At 44.7% G+C, this 27757-nt stretch overlaps 1 protein-coding gene across 2 annotated transcripts in view; it reads right to left on the bottom strand.

Annotated features, from left to right (window-relative positions):
- UBASH3B (ubiquitin associated and SH3 domain containing B) overlaps positions 1–27757 on the bottom strand; it is a 138934-nt gene that overhangs the window by 17867 nt on the left and 93310 nt on the right. For both annotated transcript variants that reach the window (XM_019718584.3, XM_074321919.2), the window contains exons 2-7: positions 16425–16478; positions 15127–15313; positions 13482–13680; positions 10116–10285; positions 5489–5697; positions 1202–1334 (exon numbers count right to left, since the gene is read on the bottom strand). In XM_019718584.3, coding sequence (XP_019574143.3) covers positions 1202–1334; positions 5489–5697; positions 10116–10285; positions 13482–13680; positions 15127–15313; positions 16425–16478 — 952 coding nt within the window. The remainder of the gene's footprint in view (positions 1–1201; positions 1335–5488; positions 5698–10115; positions 10286–13481; positions 13681–15126; positions 15314–16424; positions 16479–27757) is intronic.

Raw genomic sequence — 27757 nt, 5'->3', positions numbered from 1 at the left:
TGAGTTACAGCTCAGAGGTAAAACTAGCCAGTATATAGAGATAGTTATGTAGTAGGACAGCTTTCTCCCATAAAAAGATGCTTGATCAACTTCAGGGAGCGAGGACTTTTATTATCACACATATGTCTGCCTCATCTCTAACCTGTGGTGGTTACACCATATGGTCCAATGGTCTCCTCCAGCAATGAGGTCGGGTTTGTCTATTCCAGTCACAGTTTAGGCCCTATTGTCCAACTACATGCATGTTGGTAGTTCCCAGAAACGGTTCAGGGAGGACGATGGCTACTTCTGGGTGATGAAATAGGCAAGTCTAGTCAAAGGTATGTCCAAATGACTTTGGTTTCTATGACTGCTGGCTGAATCATTATAGATGTTTTTGTATTCCTTCTTTCTGACGGAGTCAGCTATTCCTAGTTTCTTTAGTGCTGGCCGCTTCATGTTGGCCAGCATTTACATTTGTTTTCAGTTGCCCTGACAATATTAATATGTGGGACAGTGGCGGCATGGTTTTCCCCTACTGTTCTCTAATTCAAGCCCTGGGCTCCAGCCAATGTGATCTAGTCTTTTGATCCTCAAAATGGTTGAACTTTCACCTTGCCTTTGTTTGTATTGTTCAAAAGTCCTCCCCCCACTCTCCATTTTGCAAACTTTCTGGCATATATCAAGCACATACACTGAACACACATTATGAGCCAGGTACTGTGCTAAGAGCCTTATTATTACCTTTCACATTTTCATCAAAGTATAGTTGACATACAATATCATATTAGTTTCAGGTGTACAACGGAGTGATTCGACATTTATATACCTTACGATGTGATCACCATGATATACCTGTATCTAGTAACCATCTATCACCGTACAAAGTTATTAAGATAGTATTGACTATATTTTCTGTTCTGTATATTACAGTCCCATGACTTATTTATCTTATAAGTGGAAATTTGTACCTCTTATTTCTCTTCACCTTTTCACCCCTCCCCCTACAAGATTTCCTTACTACTTTACAGATAACACGTTCTCCTCCCCGCGGAACCGCCCTCCTTACCAGCCCGCACCCAGATGCTGGTGGTCATTGCACTACCACCCCTCTGACTCTTCCTAGTCTTGAAGTTTTGTACAACTTAGTGGCCTCATACTTAGTAAATAGGGGCTCAGTGAATCTTGAGATGAGTTGAGGTAACTCTGGCGATCAGCCTACCTGTGTGGGCTGGCAGATGATAGTCAGGGGAGTTATCTCCCCCAAGCCCTGGTCCTCATACGGCCGCCTCTCCAGTATGCCGTCACCAAATGAGAGAGCATTGGAAGATGATGTATTTAAGATGGAGTAAGAACTACAGAGGAAGATAAGGAAGACGTTAACTGCTTTGGCCAGGAGTCATCAGCACTTTATCCTTGGACTACGGATGTGTGGGAATTGGCAGGGAACACTCCCTGGGCAGTGCAATGGTTTGGAAAGCTGAGCAGGGGATGCCCCCTTCCTGGGGAGGAACATCTGGTTTTATACTGAAGTCTTGCAGTTAATAAATTAGGGGTGGATGGATTTCTGTACTTGGAACAGATGAATTCGTCCCTCTGAGCAAGGATGGGGCCTGTTATTTTGTGCTTATTAAGATGCCATGGGCGTGGTTGGCACCAAAGGCATGTTAAAGAATAATGAAGTATTAATTTTGTACCATTGTTTCCAGCTGTTTTTCTGGCTCGAAAGAAATAAATAATTCCTACTGCCTTTAATCTTTTCCATGGTGATTTGCATCTGAACTGACAAATTAGAGGGAGCATTTTTACTGTCTCCACCACTTTGCCTGTGGCTCCTAATAATCAAGGAAATCTTACAGCCATTATCCACTATTCTAGCTTCTTCAGTCTCCAAAACCCTCTCTCCATCTCACCTCCAACAAGATAATGAAACAAAGAATGATTTCAGAGGAGACCATTCTCACCAGATGTGTAGAGTTGTGAGCCAAGAACTCTCATTTCTGGATGCAACACTATAAATATAGACGCCCAAAAGAGGTCTTGCTGAAAGGGACGCAGCAAATCCTGCCATGTTTAAATTATCTGGTTAGTTAAGACCTCCAAAGAGCTTTATCTAATAAACACTGCGATTTAAATATGGGTGTTAGGCAAATGCTGTGAACATCTCCTGCATCACTGGGCAGTATGAATAGAGAACATTTACATTTTAGATTTCTTGCTTCTTTACAACTAGGGTAGCCACAAGTCCCAGTTTGTCCAGCCCAGTCCTGGTTTATATCTGTTGGCCTAGCAATCTGAGCAGTTTAACATCTGTTCTGAATTGTTTATTTTTAACACAGCATTACTCTTAGAATTTTAATTTTGAAAGAACTTTTTTATAGTCACCATTATAATAGAGTTAACTGGTTGTTAGTAAAAATTCTTTCAAAAATGATATGATTTTAATAATTTCAGCATCTCTTCACTCTTGGAGATACTTTTCTTTGACTGTAAATAGACTCATCCTACTTATACACAAAGGTCACAGAAGCCTCAAACCCTAAAAAAAAAAAAAAAGTGATGTTTCAGCCCTTGTGCATATCAGAATCACCAGGGGACATTTAAAAAATACCTTTGCCCAGGCCCCACTCCTCACACAGGTCTGGGGTGGGACCGAGGAGCCCACAGTGTAATAAAGCTTCATCAATAAGTGTGATGTGCAGCCAAACGAGGCCGATTATGGTAAAACTTAAGTGACCGTAGACCAAGGAAATCTTGTCCCATTCACACAGTCTAATAGACCTGCTGTTCTCCTTTATTTCAAGCTGAGACCCTCCCAAACATCACATAGTTAAAGAAAATTCAGTTTCATTGTCTAATTCCTCAAAGCTTCAGGGCCTGAAATGTCTGGATGGAAACGTCCTGACATTGTGCTTATACCCGCCCCTTAATTTCTTCATTTATTATAGCTGTGAAGACACTGATAGAATTCCTTCTGTCTCTCCTTCAGCTCAGTTGGCAAGGAGAATGCCAACTTCTTTCTCTTCTTAACTGTCACTGTAATCAAAGGACCTGGTTCACTCTTGAGACGGTTTAGGGCTGTCAGTTCCAGTAAGACAACAGTCAGATGCTTTATGTTGAGTGCAGCATAGGGAGGAAGTTGAACCCGACATCCAGAACATCTTCAGAAGTAGCAGGGAAGTGGCACCTCCCTAGGACACATCAGGCCTGTGTGTAAACCCAGTCCAACCCAATTCAGAGGACACAATGGGGCCTCACCAATTGACAAATATCTAGGGATACTCAGAACCAGGCAAGACTCTCTAAGAAAAGGTGCAAGGACAGTATTTCCTTAAGATGGACTCAGAGAACTGAGGACAAGGTAGGAAGGGTGGTGAAGGGTCATAGACCTCAAGTCTCTTCTTGTTGCTTGAATCCCCTGCACAGCTTCCCATCAGGTCAGCCAGGGCATGCTTGAGCACCCCTTGAGGCTCTACCTCCTGGTGTCTATCTTTGGTTAGAGATGAGAGAAGATCTGCCTCCCTGAATCATATCCACCTCTGGGGTTAAGTAGGAAAGTGCAATTCTTCTATAGGACCGCTTTTGTAGAAGAGACATTTGATTTGATGAGCATGTAAGAGGACTAGAAAACACAAGTTTAAAAAAAAACCACCCAAGTTCATAAAGCTGATGACTATTTTAGATTCAGTTCTGTTATATATGTGGCACCGATCCATATAAAGTTAAGTCCCTTACTGTAGTCTTCACAACACCCGAGTTAATTGTAATTAATTGTAATTAACTGTCACTCTCATTTTATAGATTAGCAAACAGAGGCTCAAAGAGGTAATGTAACTTGGCCAAGGTCACACAGCTGGTAAGTGGGAGAGTTAGGATTTGAATTCGAGACTATTGGACTAAAAACTCCAATTCTTAATTACAACGTCCTAACACCTAATTGTCAGTATTTCCCCACTCTCAGCAGGGTTGGCTATGGAAGCTGATAATTTAATTTCAGACACAGTTCCCAGGAAAATAACATCATTAGTAATCTCTCAAAATAAAAGGAGATGACATACACACCTCCCTGTGAACCATGGACTGAAGTCACTTAGGTTCCCTTATGTTTCAGCCTGAGTTCTAATTTGGGAAAGAATGGGATTGGATGCAGTGATCTGAAATGGCTCAGCAGGGCTGGCTTCTCACATACTCTTCTCCCACATGTAACCCTACTTTTAAGAAAGTCATCTAAGAGCTGTGCATCATCAAAGACTCTTTTAGTTCTCAGTTTATTCACGTATATTATGCTTCACTTGTTTTCATAGGAATAAAATGGTAACTTTGGAAAGCCAACTTATTTATTTTGATGTTCAGAAACATTTCTGAAAAAAGCAAACATTTGGGGAACATGAGGCAGCTCAATCTTCCAATTTATGCCACAAAACACTAGATGTTCAGGGGAGGGGTAGGGGGCGGACTAGAAGAAAGAGGAAGGAGCTGCTGGGTACCGGTGATTAAGGAAGAAGTTCTTTCCCACCTTTTGGTTAGTGGTTTGTCTGCCTGCTGCTGCCAGGGTAGGGGAACTTCTTTTCTTTTCTCCCTCCAGGCAAAACATTCACTGAAATCGCGCCTCTCTGCTTTTCTTTTATGGTGGCAATAACCATGTTAGACACCCTGCAGCTAGTGTTAGAGTTTCCGGCTCTCAGCTACATTGGCACATAGCAAGGATAAGAGGAAGGAAAAACAAAGCAGCATGCACACTGGCAGGATGCCCGAGTGTGCCAGGGTAGGACTGGCTTTGAACTTCTCAGATTAAGAAAGAGAAGTGCCTTTTATTCCTATTTTATCTAGCAGGACAAAGCTGGCTATACAACACAGGTTACTCTGAACATGGGGGCAGTTTGGTTTAGTGAGGAAAGGGTGAAAAGTTACCACTCTAAAGATGACTGGGGAACCATGTGTCATTTTAGTTTCTGGCAGTTGTCCCTAGACACACTCTCTGTCATATAGGTATTCCTGTGCCAACTTTGAGTCATCAGGGTCATCTAGTAAGTAAAGGACGATTCGGTCTCCTGACCCTTGCAAACCCTTTCATTACCGGCCTGGCTGGCATAGTTGGAATGTGCCTAGCTGCTCTGGGGAGTTAGACCACTCTGAGCAATAACCCAGGACAAAGTGGACAGAAACCTGGGAGCCATGAAGACTCAGCCCTGGGATGACTCACACTTCAGCCATAGGAGATGGACCCCCAAGCAGCCTGGTTTCATCTCCAATCTGGAACTCAGATAGGCAGTTATACCGAATGGGGTAGGCAGAGTGAAACAGAGCAATCCATCGCTTGTTTTCCCCATGTCCCAAGTCAGCCGTTCTCTGGAAGTCTGGAACCAACAGAGCTTTCCTCCCCATGGACTCCATTTACTGTAACTGCTGCCATGTGTGTCAAGAACCAAATTCATTCCACCACCACCCCTCCCGAAAGTCTGCAATGTTCTTCAAAAAACAGCAGGCAAAGAATTGTGAATCAGCTCACCCATGAAATATCCAGGTGCTACATTCATCAGCCTTGGTGATGTAATTCTCAGGCAGTAGTCCGGAGCAGCCGGTGGTTAAGGACGTGCCGTAGATCCAGCCCTCGCTGGCACTGGTCTGCTCCACGGGCGACATAAAGATGAAGTCCCCAGGGACCAGCTCCAGCTCATCGTCGTTCTGTGGAGTGTAGGGGTAGATCACCTGCAACGTCTGGAAGAGAGGGAAGAGGGAGGCTCACATCGGACCCCTTTCCCAAGTGCCTCCAGGGCAGACCTGTGTGTTCTATTTTAATAGTGTCCACATCCAGATGTCGACATTTATAGGCGCCCCTGGGGGCTGCAGGCTTTGAGTAGATTTGGATTCAGATCAGAAAGCATTTCTTATTATTTCAGGGTATTGTGGGTATGTGTCTGGCGCTACTAGATGGTTCCAGACTTCCCTTCAGGCATGTCTTTGCTTTCCTTCAGGATTCAGATATGGTTTTTAGAAATTCATCAGAAAGCCCATAGGTACTCCTGTAAACTGCTACACAAATGCGGTGGGACCTAGTTTCCCCTGCTTCCTCGCTGGGGTAGGCTCCATAATAGACACCCGTAACCCAGCTCAGGGAAAGTTAGTCTTCCATCTCAGGGTTACAGATGGGCCACATGGAGACTCTCCTGTAGGAATGCTTGGGGAATGAAGTATTTCCCTTTCTATGTAACTCAGCTGCTTAGACAAGACATGGTTTCCTGCCTTCACTGGGCTTTCTTTAAACCTACATTTTTAACAAAGACCTTGAAAGAAAAATATCTATCATAGCCATCAATGTGTATGTCTGTGCAACCAGCTTTCACCGCAAACAGATGGAGACTGCGTGTGTTCCTTTTTTGGGCTCAGAAAACCACCCTTGGCCAAACACAGGCCATGCTGCTTGGCTGATTTATTCCATTTTTTGCCTCTTTTCCTGGTACATATAAACTGCATAAGCATAGAGATGACGATACTTTGGAAAACATCCATTTTACTATTTTTTAAAATTTATAACAGGAGACCTCAATAGTAAGGAAAATATTTCCTATCCCATTTGTTTCACAATGGACACTGAGACGGAGATGCTTTAACAGCTTTTCTTATGATCCCAAAGTCACTAGGAGTAGGTTGTATCTTCTAGTTCCCACTTTGAGATTTTTAATTTTGGTGTCAGTTTTCGCATCTGTAAAATAATACCTGGACTATAAAATTTAAATGAGACAATCTAAGAAAACTAACTGCTTAGGACAGAGCCTTGTACACAGAAGGGGCATAATTGTTTCTACTGAACCATGATGCCTCATTTCCTAGGCGATCTTTCCTTCTCGCTGACCCTGACCCTGGTCCGTGTGCTGGGCAGAATTGTAAGCTAATCAGCTCACTAGTGTCAACATGATGTACCAGAACATGCTATAAAGAAAGAATTTCTTCTGTAACTCTGTAATGAATGGAGCCAGTAAACATGTGATTTTTCTCAGAGAATGAAAGTAATATAGCACAGAACTGGATTGCACCACTAGATTTCTGATTTTCCTTTTATTTAGGGCCCCTGTTTCTTTCCCTTCTCCAGCATCTTTCAGCTCTAGATCTTTGCCCCTGATCACCTCTCCACTCTTTTCCCTTTCCTCTGCCACATACATACACAAACTACTTTCCCAAACAAAACAGGAAGGGTCCCTGCTGGGTTACTAAAATAGCTTCAAGAAAAAAAATATTCACAAGAAATCTCTAAGCTAGGTATGTGATGATCCACTGAAGAACATTCCCTTTCCTGAAACAGGGCGGAGAGATGCCGTGAGCCATGGAGAACAAGTCAAAACTCATGTTCCTTAGATATTCAAGCATACCATAGTCGTGGTTAATAATGCCTTTGGCACAGTAGTGTCTTTCCTCTGAGAAACTTAAAATGACTTCAGAGAAGAAATCATTCCTCCTATCACTTGGGGCGGGCGGGGTGGTGGTGGTGGTGGATATTCTATTTCCAGGTATCTCCAGGGAAATCTAGGCACAGAAAGGAGCGTAGGAGACAGTGTGTCCCAGGGAGAGAGTAGCTGGACGATAAGAAGGTTTGACTTATTGAGTAAACAAAAGAAGAATTAAGGTGTTGAAGCAAATCTAAAATTGTAACTGGTGCCCAGGTCCCCATACTACTTTCCCGTTCACCAGAAGCACGTGCAAAAGTCAGCCTGAGTTTGACAGATATCAGGACACATGCCCAGGTTTGCACAACATTATACTTCCCTTTTGTTTAACGCTTAGCATCTAATTGTAAAAATTCTGGAGTCTATTTCAAGTATACTTTTCGTCCCTTCCTACACAGGGACTAAACTCAAAGTTTGCTGACTGGCATCTTGGGAACGACAGTCATAGCCCTGTGTAATTACAGGAACTGAACTTTACAACCTTTGAAGCCCTTTTAGTAACAATAATAGCTGCACCATTTCTATTGCTGTTGCTGTACCCACTCTGTGCTGGGGAGTTTGCTAGGGCCTTTCCGTATATCCTTTTATTTAGTTCACACAACGGTCCAGCAAAGTAGTATCACCATTTCACACACAAGAAAACTAAGCAATGGAGTCACAGAAATTATAAAAGAGAATCAACAATTGCTAAAGTGATGGTGCCAGGATTTGAAGCCATGTGTGCTAGACTCCAGAACTTATGCTTTTTATATAACTCTATCCTTCCTCTAGATTTTTATTGCCTGGCATGTAAAACTGGCTTGGCCCGATATAATCACTAACATGCAAGAGACCACATGAAGTACAAACTGGCGTTTCCAAGTCCCAATCAAGGGAGAATCTAAACAGTAGAGGAAGACGACCTAGGAGCTTTCCTATGAATCACTCGCTGAGTGTCCTTGCCTAAACCATTTTTCTTCTCTGGACATCTGTTACCTCACTAGAACGATCAATCAAATTTGCCTCCTGTGGACAGAAGAAGGAAGGCAAGGCAAGGTTACATATGCAGGGGGGTTCAGGTAAAGCCAAATGACCTCTGAGGGAGAGCTTTATCAGAAGGAACAGTAATAAATGAGCTTTTACAAATAAGAGATAAAAGAGGCCAAATTATTTTTAGAAAATAACTCATGTAGGTGCTTGCTGCTCTTTGCCTCAGTGCCAATTGAGCACAATGTGGGTCAGGCAGGAAAGCAATTACCCTGTGAGTTAACTGGAGGGCAATGTTGATTAGAAGATATTCCTTGTAAAATTCCATTGCCACCTTCCTTCTCTTAGAAAGGTGACTTCTCAGAGTCTGTCTGCACTCAACCCTTGACTTTTTTTCCTTTGCCCTGGGAAGGAGTCCAATCAACCACACTTTTCTTGTTACATTTAGACCTAATCCTAAGCAATTCTAGATGTCAGAATTCTTAGGTAAGATCAAGCCCAGTCTCCTTGCTGTGTCTTCACAGAAATTTGCATCAAATGACTCAGAAGGAGGACATGACATTCCCATCAGCAGACTGAGACAAAGCTGCATGTCCCTGACATTCACAGGCCACACGGCCAGGCCTGGACCTTGAGTTCATGGGTTGATTCTTCCCCACACTTCCAAATCAGTGAGATTTCCTGGTCTAGACCCTGAGGTTCTAACTATTTTTCATATTTAAAAATATATCAAAAAGAGATGTTAAAAGGCTATGCAAACTAAAAAAATGTCAGTTTTTTGCTGTTGAAAAACTGAGAAACAAATATAAGTATTGTTTCATAATTGTAGTTAAATTGGAATTCAAATTTTTCAAACTATGTGGTCTTTTTTTTTGATGGATTTCTTCTCATCTTTCTTGGACAAAATCCATGGCTTCTGGCTTCAGCTCTGGTCCTAAATTGTTATTTCGCTTTGGACCAGCCACTTAATCTCTTTGTGTCTCAGCTTCTCCTTCAGGAAAAAAGGACAATATTCTTCTTCAGAGGTGGCATGTGCTTCTCATGGAGTATGATATGGAGGCCCTCGAAACAAGGATGCTACGGTCACACCAATCTTTCTAACTGCTCTGAGATTCAAATTTCCCACGCATGCTCCCATGTGAGGCACACAAATTCTCACAATGTTTGGCCTGCTTTCGTTTCATGTGTGTCCATTCTCTCTCCCCTGCTAGACTCAAAGCTCTTTGAAGACAGAATGACATTTTAAAATTCGAGTATGTTCCATGGTACCTTGCATGTCATAGATAGCAAATATCTGTGGATTGTGTGTTCAGAGCTTTGTTTTTTGTATTTATGTGTTTTTCTCCAACTTAAGATCAGGATGATGTATTTTATATATTAACACCATGAATTGATATAATATTTAAAAATTTTCCAACATACTTTTCTACCTATTCTCCCATTTCATTTCTATATCATTCTAATACAGTTTGGCAGGTCAGACAGAACAATGGGGCTGTTACACAGATGAACTACTTGGCACCCATCGAGCAGCGATGCAAGCTCAAGGCTTCCTAGTGAGTTGGGCAGCACCTGGACAAGATTCTGGGCCAATTGCCTCCTACTCTGGTGCTTGCTTCATTGCCTTCCTTTGGCTCCCAGCTCCCTGCGGCAGTGAGCAGCAAGTGCTTCTGGTTCTGACGGTACCCCCGCACCGCTAGTACGTCACGAGCCACAGTGAGACATTACCTCATGGTTAGCAAATCGGATATCCCGAGAGAATATGGTAGCCACCCAGTCACACCCTAGTTTGACATCAATACTCTGAGCTAGTTTCTCTAGGGTGGGCAGGTGGCTAGCTTGGAAGTGGTAAGCCAGGGTCACATGCAGCTGCTTCTTATGAGGTTCCACATGTACTTCTGAAAAAAGGAAGGAAACAGTTATTAGAATTGGTAATCACAGCAATGGTGGAGACTTAAAGAAGAACATAGAATTCTGCTTTCCATATAACAAAGGAGGGAGTCCCACGGTCAGACAAAAGCTGCTTCTTTCCTTCACAGCAGCAGAATAAAGGTGAAGGCGTGGGTAATAAGTCCTGAATCAACCTACAATTCAAGAGATAAAGAGCCACATATGTGTAGGAGCGACGGATTAGCTGAGAGGTTATCACTTTGGTTGGCTCCTCCTCACAACTCCAATTATCACCAGCCCCACCGTTCACATGAGCAAACGGAGGACTAAAGGGATAAACTAGTTTATGCAGAAATAAAGGGCAAATTTTGCAATCATGTGACTCCCAAAGCTATATTGCCTTTGCTTTGAAATGAATTCTCAGCCTCTGGATGGCTCTGATGGAGAAATAAAGGGGAAGAAAAATATTTTCAAAGTTTAAAACAGGGTTTCTCAACAGCATTTGCATCAAATACTTCTTTGTTGTGGGGGCTGTTCTGTGCATTGCAGGGTCTTTACCTGAATCCCTGACCCCTACCCACTAGATGCCAGTAGCATCCCCCAAATGTGACAACTAAAAATGATTCCAGACATTGCCAAATGTCCCCTGGGGGGCAAAACTGGCCCTGGTTGAGAACCACTGAATTGAAATATACAGACTGTTATTCTAAGACACCCTAAAAAACAAAACAAAACCAACCAACCTATCTTCTCAAGGGATTGGCTTTTATTTCTCTTTCGTATATCTTTAAATGGGGGCCATTTGTCTACTATATAAGCTAGACACTGAAAAAGATGCAACTAGAGGGAATTTGGGGAATTTGAGAAATTAAGGGCCTTGCTTAAATCATACAGAGACAGAAGTAGAAGCTGGATCTTTTGGTTTTGAGTACTTCTTCTGTTATACTGCATTGCATTTCTTGGTGTAAGCCCCACGAAGCAAGAGCTTTGTGTCTTGTTCATGCTGTATCCTCAGTGCCTGGCACATGACAGGTTTTCTGTATTTGTTAAATGAATACACATGAATGAATCTCCTTAAAGGACCTAGGATGGAGGATGACACTAAATCTACTTGTTGGAGGAATCTGGGTATGCCCCCAAACTCTAAAATATGAAGGCACAAGTTTTAGAGCAAAGTCATGATAGCCTGCTTTTAGATTGCAAGGACAGGGCCATTTACACAGGGCAAAGCTACCCAGTTCTCCAAATCATCACTAGGGGGCCTCACCAGGGCAGAGAAACTAACCAGACAGGTTCTTAGAGAGTGGCAGCAGATTCTTGGACAGGAACTTGCTCTCCCCTTCCTACAAGGAAAGCAAGCAAGGGCCTGATGGCCTCTCACTCAATATGCACCTTAAGAGTCAGCTGCAGTCCTGGCTGAGGCCCACTTTACTCATTTGTGAAGTGTTTGGGTTTTGTGGCTACAAAAGTTTTGGTTCTTGGGGAGTTTTAGTGGTTTTGACAATAGCTGCTGTGGAATGAAAAAGAGCCATTTCCCTGAGGTAGAGGGATGGGAACAGGAAATAATTTCTCTCTATTATGCCATTTCTCTGAAATATTAAGCTCTTGTGAAGTGACAGGCTCCACAGAAGTCAGAAGGCAGACACTAGTCCCCAGGGAATAAGGGGTGCCCGGGGAGAGGCTCTAAGGAGGCCCTACTCCCGAAGTGGAGGAGATGTCTCAACAGCTTGGAGTTCCTCTGAGAGTAGAGACCTCACTGTGACCCTGTTTAGCGAGGCTGGGCACTCACCATTTCTTATCCTAGAATTCTGAGCCTTATTTGGGACTTTTTCTGGTAAAGAAGAATGCACTGCAAAAGGTCCCAAGTTGGGGATGAAAAGAGAAGCAAGGAACAAAGGCAGGCGAGACACAAGTCAAGTCAGGAGAACAAGGGGCAAAACATATGGCTTTACTCAGGTCTTTCCAGCCCTCTGGTCCTCCACACAAGGTGGGACCAGCAAGCTCCGGTCTCCTCCATCACTCGGATCGAGTTGTGCAGCTCATACCCTCTGCTCCGGTCAGGGTAGCCCCCACGTTCTCCTCCGCACACACTCTGCTCCACTGGCCTGTGCTCATGCCGCCCACCCCCCTGCAGGGCCCTTCTTCCATCTGAAGGATCAACATGGTCCCAGTGTGAGTTTCCTTTCTTCTGTGAAGGTGGAATCACCCCATCCCACGATAGCCTATCTCTTTTCAGAGTGCTATTAGCACACGGCGCCTGAATTGGGTTTCACAACTGTGCCTCTGGCCAGGAGAAACTGTTTCTTACTCTCTGTTGCATTCCTCATAGCAGGTACCCAATAAACACTTGCTGGTTGTGATTTCGATCTTAAGGGAGCCAATAGACATGCCCCTCACCCCACTGTTCGTCTGCCCCACTGCACGTAAGGCTCTCGCTGAGCTATGTGAGCTTGTGTGCATCATAGTGAGACGGGGAAGCTTTACCGACTTCTCTCTGTTTTCCTCTCTTCACACCTCTCACCTCTAAGTCAACACACATCCTGAGCATCCCTTTAAGCTAATTCCTTTGATGGGAAACCTCAGTTGCTTGAACTAAGAACTTCCATAAAAGGAACAAGAAACATCATGGAGGGGTAACATTTTGGATGACTTTTGAGGTTTAGGGGACTGTCTGATGCGTTTCAGTAAGTTGAAGGGTGTTGGCTCAGTGGATTTTATTATTGTTTGATACTAAGTGGTTCTACTTTCGTCTCTGTGCTGTGGACCCCCAGAGCAAAGCCCTGTGTCCTCATGGAGTGAACCATGAGACCCAGATAAAATGCCTACACAGAAGGGAGTTCGGGAGGAAGGAAGGAAGAACATTCCTTAATTCCAAAGTGAGAGAAGATGGTGGTGCTACAAAGGCATACATTTATAGTCCAATGAGGAACAGTCATTTGTGTACCTTTAAATGTGTTAGGGAGTAGGCACTAGACATTTTGTCAGGAAAGTTAGCAGAAGAGTAATTCAATATTTTTGAAAGGGAGCAGACGTGTGGGATGCTGCAGGAAATGGCTATGTTCTTTGTCATGTTCTGCCCATTCCTGCAGGTCCCTTCACCTCCTGACTCCATCCCACTCCTCCACAATAATTTCCTATCCCCTGTCTTCCCAACTTTTTGATAACAGGACCCAGGGCTGCCTGCCTGGCAGCTGTTTGACTCACCAGTTTTAGATGCTGCCTCCGCAGCAAAGTCAGCTGCAAACTTCTTGAGGACTTCTGCACTGTCTTCCTTCACAAAGAGGCCGATGAAGTTGGAGGAGGTATAGAGCTCCAGGGGCAGGGGTGCTGAGAACTTGCATTTCCAGCGACTGACAGTGGTCTGCAGGGCTTCCCCCAGGGCGTCCACTTTGCTGTCCTCACACTGGAAGGGAAAAGCAAGAGGCTTAATTCAGAGACAAGGGGAGATAGATGTCTGCTGCTACTTAACATTTAGCATCCTCTGCCCAGAGCTGGAAGCTGATGATGCAATTACTAAACCATCACTTCTGTCTGTGAGGAGGGAGAAGAACTGAAGGCTCCCAATGATCTGGAAATGGGTTATCCAACCGGTACATTAAACTGGGGCAATGGGCGACACCTTCTGCCCCTCCCTGCTTTGATCAGCAATTCTGAACCCCACCAGAACACAGAAGGTCTGGTCCAACAGAAGGAATGAATGGATGAATGTACCAGGAGAGAATACAGCACCCTAGGATGGGTTCTTGTGTGTTTTCCACTGTATGCATCATGTGTGCCTTTTCTATTCCTCGTAAAGGACCAAACGTTGACTCTACTTTCATCCCCATGATATTTGGGAAGAATGAAGCTCAGAAAGCTGTGACGTCATCTTCCTACCCTCTTCAGAGCACTGGAAGAGAGAATGGATATCTCTAAAACTCTGGAAGCTTCTGAGAAAGATCCTGGGATGACTAAGAGGAAATGATAATTATTTTAATTTTCAGAGTGAGTGGTAAGAGAGGAGGTGTTAGGAACATATTTGTACAGAGAGAGATATTATGTATCTGGAAAAAACCCCAAAATATTAAAACAAAGTATTGTCTTAAAGACGGTTCACTCCACGAGGAGTGTGCTCTGGAGGTAGCACAGCACAGACAAGAGAGCAGAACCACTTAGTATCAAACAGCCATAAAAGCCACTGGGTCTGCCTTGTCTTGACTATACCTGGATAAATAAATTCTTCTCCATCAACACAGATAGCTGCAGTTGATTAATGTATTTATTATAGTGAGGGGGATTTAATTCAGTCGTTAAGTAAGCTTTGTGATAGCTCGGATTATGGAACAGGTCACTACAGCAGGTGAAAGATATCTTTGCCATCTCTAAAAAGATCTAATGAGATAAAACCTGTGGACGATGTCGACATGTCTGAAATTGCTTTCCCTGTCTATAGACTATGTTTCTTGTTCCCAGCTCTCTAATTTCTACACTTCCCTTGTTGTAAGAGTGGAAAGGCAGATGACAGACAACGGAGAGGTGGGGTTAATGAAGCCATTCCTGCGGCAGCTGCCAGACCAGTGTGTCACTCAGTGGGTCAGCTTGTCCTGAGAGTCCTGAGGAGCACACGGTCATCACGATGACACACCAAACGTGGGGTGCTCCTGGGCCTCAGCAGATACTAGAAAGAGGAGCTAGGGTGAGTAGCCATGAGCCTCACTGATTCCTTGAAGGCCCATCCAACTCTAGGAGCCCATGACTATTTCTGCCAGATTCCCCAGAGGCTTCTGACTTTGACTCCAGGTCTCAGGGGTCGGGCTGGGATATGGAGCATAAGGCTCCCCGGGGCAGTGGATGGGGGTTCATAGCTCACCATAAAGAACTGGCAGAGGGTGATGTGGGGGAAGATGTTGTGTGCCTTGTTCTTCCCGCAGATCTGCTTCGACTGCTGCCAAAAGTCAGAGAGCTTCTGGGCTAAGGGGCCGGTGGGGCGGAGGTAGAGCACATACTCCCGGGGTAGAGGGTCGTCCAGGAAGGGGTCGCCCACGTGGGAGAATAACCTGCAAAGCAGAAGAGAGCCAGGAAGGCCTTGTTTGAGAATAGTGCAAGAAAAGGAAAAACTCAAAGAGATCCTTCCATATGCCCAACACCCAGGCATTGTAAGGGGAAGGTTTTTCATTTTTGTGTTTTAAAAATCTACCTCTGGAGGCCGGCAGCCAGTGTGAGTGGCCGGCAGCCAGTGTGAGTGGCCGGCAGCCAGCGAGAGCTGCTGTGTGCTGCCCATGGGCTACCGTGTGCTGCCATGAGTAGCCAGCGGCCAGTGTAAGTGTCCAGGAGCAATCGTGAGTGGCCGGCAGCCAGCACGAGCTGCCATGAGCTGCTGTGAACCGCTGACCAATGACTGGCGACCGACTGCCTCAGCCGAAGGGGGGGCAGGAGGAGGGCAAGGCTCCTAACACCAGCCTGGGCCAGGGAGCTGGGTCCTACACAACTAGGCTGAGACACAACGGCATGAACCGGAGGGGGCGGGGGAGGCAGAAGAAAGGGGGGACGAATTAATAAAAATAAAAATCTTCCCCTCAAAACTGACACTTCATAACCAAGTCTCAGACACACCAACTTCTTTTGTGCGTGTCCTGTTGCATCTGCAGCCCATAACTCCCTAAAAAACCCCTAAAGTCACCCTCTAGGAAGCGTTCTCAGATAAACTCCAAATCCTTTCCTAATCCAGCAGGACATTTCCCACCTGGCCAGTTCCTTCAGTTCAGTCTGATTCAACCCATGTGCCTCCAAAAGACAAGGGAAGCTCCAGCAGTGTCGCCTCGTGGGGTCTGCCCTGGGCAATAATATCCTGAGAGGTAAGGAGGTTTTTTTCTAAATTCATTTGCCCAGCTTCCACACACTTAAAGTAACTGGAGGGAGGGCAGATATTGGGATAGGGACTCTATCTTGGAAATACTTTGAATTTCTTTAACCAGTTTTAAGGAGAAGCACACCCTGGGGCCAGGGCAGAGGAGGCAATTACTTGACAAATGAGCTTGTCACATGGTCTTTTGGCTTATCTCCCCGCCTGGAAGGGTCCATTAGAGAAAGGCTGCACATCTCTGCTCATCCACAGACATTTATAGTTAATTATACGCTATTTTCTCAATTTATTTATTTTATACCAACCAGTCACATGCTGCCTGAACACTTCTTCCTCCTGTGGATGCCAAGGCTTTTTGTCTGGAAGAAAAAAACCAAATTTCTATTGTTAATATTTTCAGCCTCAGCGTTTCTCATTGCAGTCGCAAGAGTTGAGTGTGAGGTGACATCAAAGCCTCCTCAATGGTGAGGGGGGGACACCTGTAGCTGGATTTTCCCCCCGAGGGTCACAGCAGGGCATATGGACATAGCACCTGTAATTAATTTCCATGGGATTAACATTGGATCTACATGCAGCCTGACAGCCCATGCAGTCTATTTTCCACAGGTTCCATACTCTAGTATTATTCTACTTCCCAAAAGGTTGTCATGCCTTGGTTTTTCCTCCTTTCTTTTCACCCGCTCACTTTTAGTGACCCAGAACCCCTGCAGCACCTTGTTTTTTTCGATTTTTTTGTTTTTTTATTTGAAGCCCCTTGGAAAAGTGTGTTAGAAGGTGGGGGCTAAATGCCCACAAGGACATGTGGTTTGGTTCAATTCAGTGCCTCTTCCCAGCCACCTCCAGCCACTACCAACAGCCTCAGGCTGGATCGATGATCTCCAACTATTTTAGAGACATCTTTGGGGACAAGTGGCCAGAGCAGTGCTGCTGTCTCTCCCACTGCTGGAGAAACAATGCAAAGCCTGACAAATGGTGCTGTGGTAGCTCAGGACGGTTATAGCAGCGAGGTCTTTGTGCGCAAGCACACAGTAAGAGCACTTATGAAATTTCAGACTGGTCTCCAAGAGTCAGAGTCCTGAGTTTGTACCCAACTTTGCTATTGATCCATCCATCCATGCATTCATGATTATATTTATTCAAGAAATACTTACTGAATTGCTATTACTTTGTCAGCACTGTGCTAGGCTCTAGGAATACAGTGAAAAACAAGACTTATATGGTCCCTGCTAAGATTTCAGACATGAAAACATTAATTTTACAGATAATTACTTAATTGCATCTGTGGTCAGTGCAATGAAGAGAAAGCACGGGGACCCATAACACAGGACAGGACACCTAACCTGGGCTGAGCAGTCAGGGAAAGCGTCACTAAACAGTGACACTTTAAGTGAGACCTGAAGAATGTAGGTTCTCCTTGGGAGGGGTGAGTGGGGTTTGCATGGGGTTGTGGTGGTGAAAGACATCTAGTACATCTACTCTATAGTGAGGTGCATATATAAAGAGTCTTGAACAGTGCCTGACACATGGGAGATGACCAGTGGACGACCATTCCCATCCCTTTATACTATACCAGTGCCAGGTACTTGGGATAAAGAAGACAGGAGAAGGGATTCTAGTTAAATCAACACTCTTTCAAAGCCTCCTTTTCCTGATTGGCTGCTGAACCCAACTCTTTCCTTTTCCTGGTCTCTCCATGGAGAATTTGGAACTGATCCTGTAAGCATCATAAGGGTTAGATTGGAAGGGACCTCAGAGATCATCTGTGACCCAACTTCTTCACTTTACACAAGGGAAATTCAGGGGAAGGAAGTAAGGCAAGGTGCTCAAAGCATCCTGGCTAAGGTGACAGCTGAGTGAAGGCTTGACTCCAGACTGACTTGAAGGCCAGCCTCTGTCGCTCTGCTCCACAGCCCAAAGGTAAGTTAAATGCCTTCCTTTTCCCCATGAAAATCTAAACACAAAAACCAAATGATCAGGATAAACAAATTTGCACAGCCGACTAGAACCGTATTATGGAAGACAAGCCTGCTTACAGAAGATGAAGTCACGGAGAAGCAAGACAGAGCCTCTGAACTCCTTGGAACAAGAGTTGCTGCAGAAAAGGCTGGAAGACAGACACGCCCCTCCCATTCCCACACCTGGATGAGGTGCTTAATTTCTGCCAAGTTGCCAACCCTGTTCCCTTTACTGCTTACTAGGCAATCAAAGACCACACATCTTGGGTTTTTCTTTCCCCCCATCCTGAAGCCCTATACCCACAATAGAATGCAAATCATAGTCTTTTAGAAGTTTGAATCTCTGAGGGATTAAAGTCATCAAAAAAAACCAAAAATGACCCATTGTTTCCAAAACAATAGGGAAGTGGAAAACTCCTCTGTGGTACAATGTGCTATTTATATAAATGATCCAATTTCTTTTATTTTTTTCTATGCCCTTCCCCCAGTGAAATATATCCTATTGAAATTTATTTTTCTTTAAGTACTAGTAGCATTCTCTGGAAATGAAAGACCTAATTAAGTCATGGTCTCTGTTACTCAGAAGACAAGTTTTAGAGAGGGCTCAGAAATACAATTGAGAAAGATAATGAAAGGTTTGGGTGAAAACATAATGAAAAGTTTAAGGAAATCCAAATTATTCTTTCTGAAGAAGGCAAGTCTGAGAGGTCTTCAATTTTATGGAAGGTTACTGTATCTGATGTACCTTCTTTTATTAGCTAAAATAAAATAAGATTTAGCTATAGCACAAAGGACTCGGGTTAGTTACTAGAAAGAACTTCCTGGTAGTACTGTGCTAAAGCCATTTTGTTTTTTTGCTTTTTTGAAAATTTCTAAAAAGTAGTCACCGATCTGAGAAGTGTGTGATTCTCTAAGCAGGAGGATGCCGGAGAGGTAAAATCCCACCTTCCCTAGTGAGCCACAGGCAGAGAGCTCTGCTAGTCCTTCATCCACTGTCAGGCCAACAACGATTTGGGTTGAGCTTGTTCCCAGAACGCTGCCCACAGAACAAACTGAACATGGGCAGCAGCAGAACACATCTCCAACCTCGTTGAAGAAAGACTGTTGTCATAGAGCTCCCACCTCTACGGTTCATCCCATGGGTCCAATGCTAAAGGTGGTGGGGTGTGAGGGTGGACCCCAAACACCAGGCTGAGCCTGAACAGCTGCTATCTTCAGTGACTCAGAAGTAGGCAGAGAGTTGGAGATCGTGAGCAGATGAAGGGGGAGTAGCCCTTTAAACCAAAGGCGAGTAGTCCAGCCACGGAATTATAACAACTTATTATTTATATTGGACCTCTATAGTTAGAATCTGCGAGACATGTAAACTGCTGATGTTCTCTCGTGTGAGAAAATAAATTTGATTTCTGATCCTGGTCCTGCCTAACCTTTCCAATTAGGTCTAAGGTTTATTCTTAGCAGAATTTGAAAAAAAAAAAAAAAAAAAGATGCAAATTCTCATGTCCTGCTAATGATGGGGAAGAACAGCACAAAGATAAACGTAATGACTCATCAAAAAATCAGGCAAGCAGCTATGAAGAAATGAGCCAAATTGGGAGGAACCAGCAGCACCACTGATGGCCTTGCTTCCTCTTGCTGATATGGCTGGGGTTCCTCCCACTGTCTGCCCCCAACTCTGTTGAATTTTGGGTTTAAGTTTGGTCTGGCCCCAGGACCGTGGCTCTACCCAACCAACCACTGTCACAGAGATGCCCTTACGACTTTAAGGGAGGTTTGGAAAGCAAAATTCCCTTTCTACTTTGCGTGACACAAAGAAGCATTTGTTTTTCTCTTCCTCCCTTCATTCTTTCTACGTTTCTTCTTTCCCCCCTCTTTCCTTCCTTCTTCCTTCCATCTTCTTTCCTTCCTTTCCATTCTCTTTTTTTCCTTCTCCTCACAAGGAACTCTTACTAGGAAACCAAATGAAAACCAAAAATGTACTGACTATAGCTTTTTGATCTAAAGTTTGACTGGTTGGTGCCCTTTCAGAGACAATAGCCTCTGGTTCCCTTGGCTGGGAGCGGGCTGCTTGAGCAGACTCAGGTTGGTCCCATGTCCAGGTCCAACAGGATTCTCACTCCCTCTCAGAACCACAGGCTTTAAGCTTGACTGGAATGTCCTGTTTAATTGTCATCTAGGCAGACATCCCTGCAGCCACCCTGGTTCACTGGAGTCCACTATGGTCTCTGACCTTCTTGGTAGTTCAGTTCCTCTCAGCTGAACACCAGCTGTATGCCAGGCACTACATTGTCACTGGGCATACAAAGAAGAGGAAAGAATGGTCCTTGCCCTTATAGAGTTCAGTCTTAGAGTTAGAAACAGATACACAATCATCCTCTTACAGTGTACTATCGTCATGGCCACGATAGAGCTGTGCAGTGTGCCGAGGCAGCTCAGAATAAGGGTATTAACTCAGTAAGAGGGAGTTTCTGGGGCTGAGGTTCTTAAATTGTATAAAAAGCTATTCTAGGTTGGGATGCCACAGCAAACTCCAAGAGGTACCATGAGATGTTTTAAATATTTGAGGGAAACACAGCAACATTCATCATCTGTTGAACATCCCATAAGCTACTAGCTCAAGGTATTTACAGTTTCAATATTAGATTGTGTTGTATTCCTCTTGATGTCATATTTTTGTGAAGCTGGGGTTTTGGAAACAGCTGTAACAAAAAGCAAGTGAATAGTGAAAAGCAATATGGAACAGAAAATAAGAGTGGCAATGTCCAACCTGATTCGAAGGTTTGAGCAGTTTTGCAGTTCCCAACAGACACACACATCCATTAGTAAGTAGTTGTGGTTATTTAAGAATGAAATAAAAATGTTAATTTCTTTGAATTTTGTGTATTATTTTTCATGTGGCCCTTAAGTTGTTAGGAGATAAATACTTATTAAGTTGTTTGGATCTAACTAGTAAATGAACAGAACTATTTGGTTTTTATGTTGGCCTGCAGGCTCTATGTAAAAATTACTGAGAAACTAAGGATGCTAAAAATTGTGAAAGTTTGGGATTGTCCTAGAAGAAATGATGTTTGATCTGAATCTTAAATCAGAGCCAGGGCTCGCTAGAGAGGGAGAGGAGGAGAGAAAGGCATTTGAAGTGGAGGAGCATGGCAAGAGTTAATATATGAAGGCAAGAGACAACATTGTGTGTGCAGGGAAATTAGAGTTTGGTGATTGTCATGCAGGGTGGCACGGGGGGTCGCTGGTCCTGCTCCCCATATAAGAACGCAGGACATGGTGAGGACAAAAAGGAACACCCACGGAGCCATAGGTAGGGGAGTCATACCACTATCGTCTCGCTGGCGGCTGGGTTGGAGACACAGGAAGCAGGATCCACACGATCTGCAACCTGCCATCCGCTTTTCTGCCAACCAACTAACCCCACTTGCTAGCTGTAATCTGCTGTGCTAACTGTGATCCGCGCTTGCCAGCCCCCATCCTCTTGGCAGCCTCCATTTTCTGCTAGCGTAACCACAGCAGTTATATTAGTGGCCAATGGCTCACTGGTTACAGCTGATGACCAACTAGCCACAGCTGATGGCCATCCAATCACAGTTGATGGCCATTTACTACCTGAGCCAGCAACTTTCCATGTGACATCGAGAGCCTGGAAACTGCACTCCTGGCTCTGTCCCTACACTCCACGCCTACAGGGTCTTGCCTCACAATCTACGCAACAAATGCCTTCCACGAGGGGCCCTGTGCGAGGAGCCTGGAGGTGAATGCAATATCCTGGATACAGCCAGGTTCCCTGGGCACAGCCAGGGTTTCTCAGGGCACCACCGGTCCTTCTGGGCACAGCCAGACTTCCTGGGCTTCTTAGAGTACCACCTGTCTTCCCAGACACAGCCAGGGCCTCTCAGGGCACTGCCACTCTCTCTGGGCACAGCCAGACTTCCTGGGCACAGCCAGGGTTCTCAGGGCACAGCCAGGATTTCTTACATATACTCGATGGCGGCTGGTTGGGACACAAAAGCAAACATCCGCCAGTTCCACTGCATGGTGGTACGTTCCCAAGCAAACAGTCAAGTGGTCCATTAAATTAGGGATGGAGCCCATTCCCCATAGTCCACAGTCATTCGCCAGGGCTGTGCGTTAGCCTCACAATGTGTGCCCTCTCCGCAGGGCGAGGGCTCCAAGTCATCCCCAACCCAGGGGTGAAGGCTTCAGTAAGCACTTCCCAGCCCACAGGGCAGCAATGACCTTCTCTTTCCCGGGCCTACGCTGCTTGGGGAACTGTCCACATCTTCCCACCCCTCCACGGGGGTCCAGCTGTCCAGCAGCTGCTCCTCCTGGTCTTTCTGAGCCTGAGTGTTCAAACTGCTCCACCGCCCTTTGGAGAGCTTTGGCCAGCACCGTATCCTGCTCACTGCGCCATGTGTCATGCAGGGTGTCATGTGGGGTCTCTAGTCCCACTCCATCACCCCTCTGGGCATTCTGGCCAGCGCCATTCTATGTGAGGCCAGCGAGCCTGGAAACTACACTCCTGGCTCTGTCCCCACAGTGATGCTGGATCAAAAATGATAAAGTTGGATGTAAGTAGAAATGCAGCTGAAAAGGTAGGCAGAGGACAGCTCACGAAGGTCTTTGTACTATTTTAGAGAGCATGTATCTGATTACCTTGTGCAGTGGGGAAAAATGAAAGATGGTAGGTTGGAGAGGCGTGATCAGATTTGCATGTGAGGGATGGACTTAAGGGAGACTATTACTATGCTTGAAAACATTTAGAAAATCTTGTCAACATCAGAAGGGGGATGTTGAGAGGTTAAAGTATAATGAGGACGGAATATTTGGGAAGGATGTTTGGATTATTGATGGGATGAATATTGGAGACTGATAAGAACTGTAGCTTGAATGTCTATGTGGATTGGTAGGGATATTCCTGAGAGAGAATGCAGGAGTAGAGATAAATTTCGGTTGGGGTGGTAATGAGTGATAAGCTCAATTATTGTTTCGTGGAGAATCTGGGGGTCTGGGCTAACAGCTAAACCAAGAATCACTAACATACACCTGGTCTAGTTGTGGGGTACTATGTTCCTAACGTTTTCTCTGTTAGCTTGACTTTGAGTCCTTGTCTCTGTTTGTCTTGTAAGCCAGACATTCCTTTTAGGCCACCCCTCAAGCTCCTATTTCCTGTGTAAGGAATCCCTTCAGCTCCCAACTCACTCAATACTCAGGTTGGTAAATACTCAAGCCATGCCTGGCTCAGGTGGATAGGTTAACCCAAACCACCACGTTCTCCAGGGTGATACATATCTCACGTGCCTTCAGAGGACTGTTCATTCTCTATTTTATTGCACCTGACAAACCTCAAGTATCTAAAACCTAATGTAAAAAAAATAGATAGCATATATACTAATAAAAATGCAAATATATTCCCTCAAAATAGTAGGACCTTGATTCCATTAAGTAGAAAACAAATTTGTTGAGCATTCAAATTACTTGAAGTTGTTCTGTAGTTGTCTCTGGATTGCTGGTAGACATATATCTGTGGCCTCAGGATCCCATCTGCTCTGTGCATTGGTTCTCTGTGACCAAGGACTTATTTATGTAGGAAAAGAGAAGACAAGGGGTCAAGTATGTAATCCTCCAAACGGATGAAGCTCCCTATGCAACCAAAATTAAATAGTATATTTCCTTCATGTTGCTAAGACAATCTCAACTTTTAGAAATATTTAATACTTAACTGCAGGATTGTAAAGAATGTTGTCAGCCTCCAGGATACCAGTTGTCCAATTTCCCACCTCTAACACTGTGAATTCAATTTAAAAATGGCCTAATTACTCAGAGATCTCATTCGTTTCCCTAGATCTGCACTGGACTGGGGGATGTGCAAACTTAGGTAAAACCCAGCTCCTATTTTTCCTGGTTGGCGAGTCCAGTCATAGAAAGAGGTGATTGGTGCCACTAAGCAAAATTGAGGGATCCTTTTAGGGTATATTTGAAAAAGAGATGCTATTTTGTAATGTGGTTTTAGGTAGAAATGTCAGAGGCTTTTATTGTTCTCTATGAAGAATCACCTGCTCAGTGCTGACCTCGTTCATACGATACGAGGCAGCTTCCTATCCAGAGAACAGAGGGCAAGCAGGTGATTCTGCATCTATTTGTTTCACTCGTAGGAGAAATATAAGAATAAAGCAGTTAGTAACGCTTGAAGACCTTCATGCACCAAGCACTTCATAGACTTACACCCTGACGACAAACAGTGATGCTGGGATTGTGAGGAGCCTCTCTGGACCTGGGTGGCTCTACCCTGACAGGTCAGCTGTCCAATCATCTCTCTGCTTGTCCCAATCCAGGGCTGGCTCCGAAGCTGTGGCTAAAGTGTGGATCAGTGAAAGGAGCATGTTGAGCAGTTGAAGCACTGAGCCTAGAACCCTGGAAGCATCTCAAGGTCCTTCTCTGGAAACCCAGGGAGACATTGCCCTTAAACCTCTTGCTGGGTGTGATCGTGGAGATCTGCTCCAGACTTCTAGGGTGCCTTTCAGGTTGGAATGGAGCTTCTTGGCAGGAGAGGGTATCCCCCATGTGTAAATCTCCCCATCAGGAACAGTAGAGTCTGAGGATGGAGTGGATTGACACAAAATACAGAGTCGACATGAGGCCAGGCATGCCACAGGCCAAGGATGGGAGACACAGAGCTACCAATTTAATCCCCTGAATTCACATACTCCAACTCCTCTCATCCATCACTGCCCATTAATCAAGACTTCAGTTTCCGATATGGTTACCCTCTCATCTACCAGGGCCTAATAAGATCCACACAGTTTCAGTCCCAGTTTTAATTAATGTTCAGAGGCCAAACAAATGTGGGGGAACATTTGAGAAGCAGCTAAGAGCCACACAAGCCAAGGAGGGACAGAGGTTGTATTTTAGCCAAGTCTTCCTGGTTCAAGTAAAATTGAGGATTGGCCCAGTGGGTCCTAGCAGGAGCTAGAACATGGACACAGGTTTTTAGGTGCCCTTTCCCTGAAGGAAGCCATTTCCCAACTTGGCGCTTTAGTTTTATCACCTTCAAAGGGGAGGTGATGAATGCTGCCACAAGGAGGTGGAGAAAGAAAGATGTGACATTTATAAAGTGGTTCGGCTTCCTCAAGAGGAAATCATAAGTGATAAACAGTGATCCTGTGGCTGCCAAGGGTTTTGAGACCATCCTGTTTATTCCTCCTTATGACAAGATCATACTTCTTTCAAGGTTGTACGTTCGACGGAATCTTTCTTGTTCTTACAGACCTTAAGAAGAGGGGATTCAACAATGTCTCTTGATTAGCTAATGGCCTTTGCACTCAGAAAGGTCTTCCACTTGTCCAACCTCCTTCTACCTGTGCCCAAACTTATGCTACCTTTTTCGCACCTGGTAGAGTTGGTCACTCTTTCCTACCTAACAAAATAATTTATTCTGTCACTTTCACACAAGGAAGTCTAGACACCTCTTGTCATCCAGGCCAGTGAGCTAGGCTTGTAAAGAGCCTGGGCAGTTCCGCTTAACTACTCCAGCTCTGAAGTCTCTGTCCCCTCGGGCCTCCTCCCCAGGAAGCTGCAAGAAGGCAGTGGAGAGGCCTGTCAATAAATATAAACCATAATGGCCCTACCCATTTCCTTCAGAGGAAATGAACCTAATGGAGAACGATATATTGATCATAAAGACCTAATTTCAGAATCAGTCTCCTGGTGGTGAACCCTTTCTGTTAGTGGGGCTAATGGCCTGTGCTTTCAGCAGCTGTAGCCTGTACATCTAATAATCAATGGAATAGCAAGCCTGTTGGGGGGCCAGGGGTGCTACCACCAAGGCTGGCCAATGGCAAGGAAAATGCTGTAGGTTTTTTAAATAAAGCTAATCAGAAAAGGAAGAAAAATGCTGAGTTATTTGGGGGCTTATGAGGGACTTCCAGTTGAAGAACTCCAACCTGTAGTGATGGCCCTCTTTCTCTTCTATCAACAAAACTCGATTTTCCAAGTCATAAAGAGGCTATTAGGCAGCTTTCCCTAGGGGGTGGTTAGCAGGGAAAATGCTTCTTAGGTTCCCCAACGTTTTCATGCAGCAGGGCCCAGCAGCCCATGTGGAGAGGCCGTTTTGTTCTTGCTAAAAAGGTGATGGAGCTCTGGCCTCTGCTGTAGGGAGGCAGCAGTTTGTAATTGGGAAACCAGCCATTACACCAGGGGTGGTGACATAATAAAACACATTTCTCTTTGCCTCTGTTTTAAGTCTCTCTAGGATCTAGACAATACCTTTCCTTCCCCCAGGATCAATGAGTTTTTGCCCAGAGGCACAAATGGACTGTTTGCAGTGTAAAAGGAGCACATTCTTGGGAGCCAAACTCTTACTACGTAGTTGTAGGACTGTGGACAAGTTAATTACCTAAGATTCATTTTCCAAGTCTCTCAAATAGGGATAACAATACCTACACCTTGCAGGGCAGAATGACTATTAATACCAGATAATGTATTTGGAGAGCTCAGCACAGTGTCTGGCACATACTAGGTACTTAAAAATAACATCTGCACATACGCTTATGCATATTATCTAACAACCTTTGCAGTTTTCCTAGAATAAATGTCTGTAAGTTCCAGGCTAATAGGAATATTTCAAGATTGGGCATCAGAAGACCCAGATCCCTTCTCTGCTAACATGATCTATAGCCATGTGGGAAGGTCTTGAGGAATGCACGGGATTTGAGGAGAGAGCAAAGCTTTCCAGAAAAGACAATAACACAAGAAAAAATGCAGAGGGGAAACCAGCCAGTGATAGGTGACCATTGTAGAGCAAGTCTATTGGACAGCTTTCACTGGAGAGGAGGACACAAGCCACATTGTTGGGAAGCCGGCAGTGGGGGTTTAGCTTCCATCAGGAAGGCAGTGGAGAGTCGCTGAGTGGTTCTGAGCAGGGGAGGAACAAAGTTACCACTCATTGAAAGTATCCAAGGAGAGGAGAGACAGCCCTGAGCTGGGTGTCTAGTCATCAGGCACTGGGGAAGGCTGGCCAGGCTTCCCTTTTCCCTCTATGCCTAAGATCCTAAGTTACTTATACTCCTTGTGGGGCCTTTATTCCCCACTCTGCAGAGTAATACCATTCCTTCCCATCTAACCTACCTCCCAAGGAAATAAGTGTAAAAGTTTCAAAAGTTCAATCCATTGTACATGATGAACTATTATCATTCCCTGAAAAACAGGATCAGATGTTGCTTCTGTTTGCCCAAGGACATACAGCAAGCTGGGGACACAGTGATCCCCAAATCAGATTAAATGAGATCATGAATGTTACAGTAACACTTGGTGTAGTCCCATGCCTATAATAATAGGTGTTCAACAAATATGGCCATAAATTATACTTTTATGACTATCTCCTCTCCAGGACTTCACCATTTCTGTATGCTTTCATACACTTTTCCTTCTCCAAGAGACACCTGAGGATGGAATGTGGGCTAGTGCTCTAACCAACCGCTTAGTTCAGTTTCATGTTTAAGGCATCAGTCTCTGACTCTTTGTCAGTCCAGAAGATTCTGTTTCTAAGTTACAGGTTCTATAGAAAACCCTGGAAATTTGGCACCCCTGGAGGGGCAGTGTTGTTGTGTAGAGTCTCTGTGTCCCTACAGAGGAAAGTCCAGCTGGTTCGGGGGCAGAGATGTCTATGGAATAAAAGAGAC

Source organism: Rhinolophus sinicus, chromosome 9, assembly GCF_057876585.1.
Source record: "Rhinolophus sinicus isolate RSI-liver-muscle chromosome 9, RSI-T2T, whole genome shotgun sequence".
Lineage (NCBI taxonomy): Eukaryota > Metazoa > Chordata > Mammalia > Chiroptera > Rhinolophidae > Rhinolophus > Rhinolophus sinicus.
This window is presented reverse-complemented; position numbering and strand designations above follow the sequence as displayed.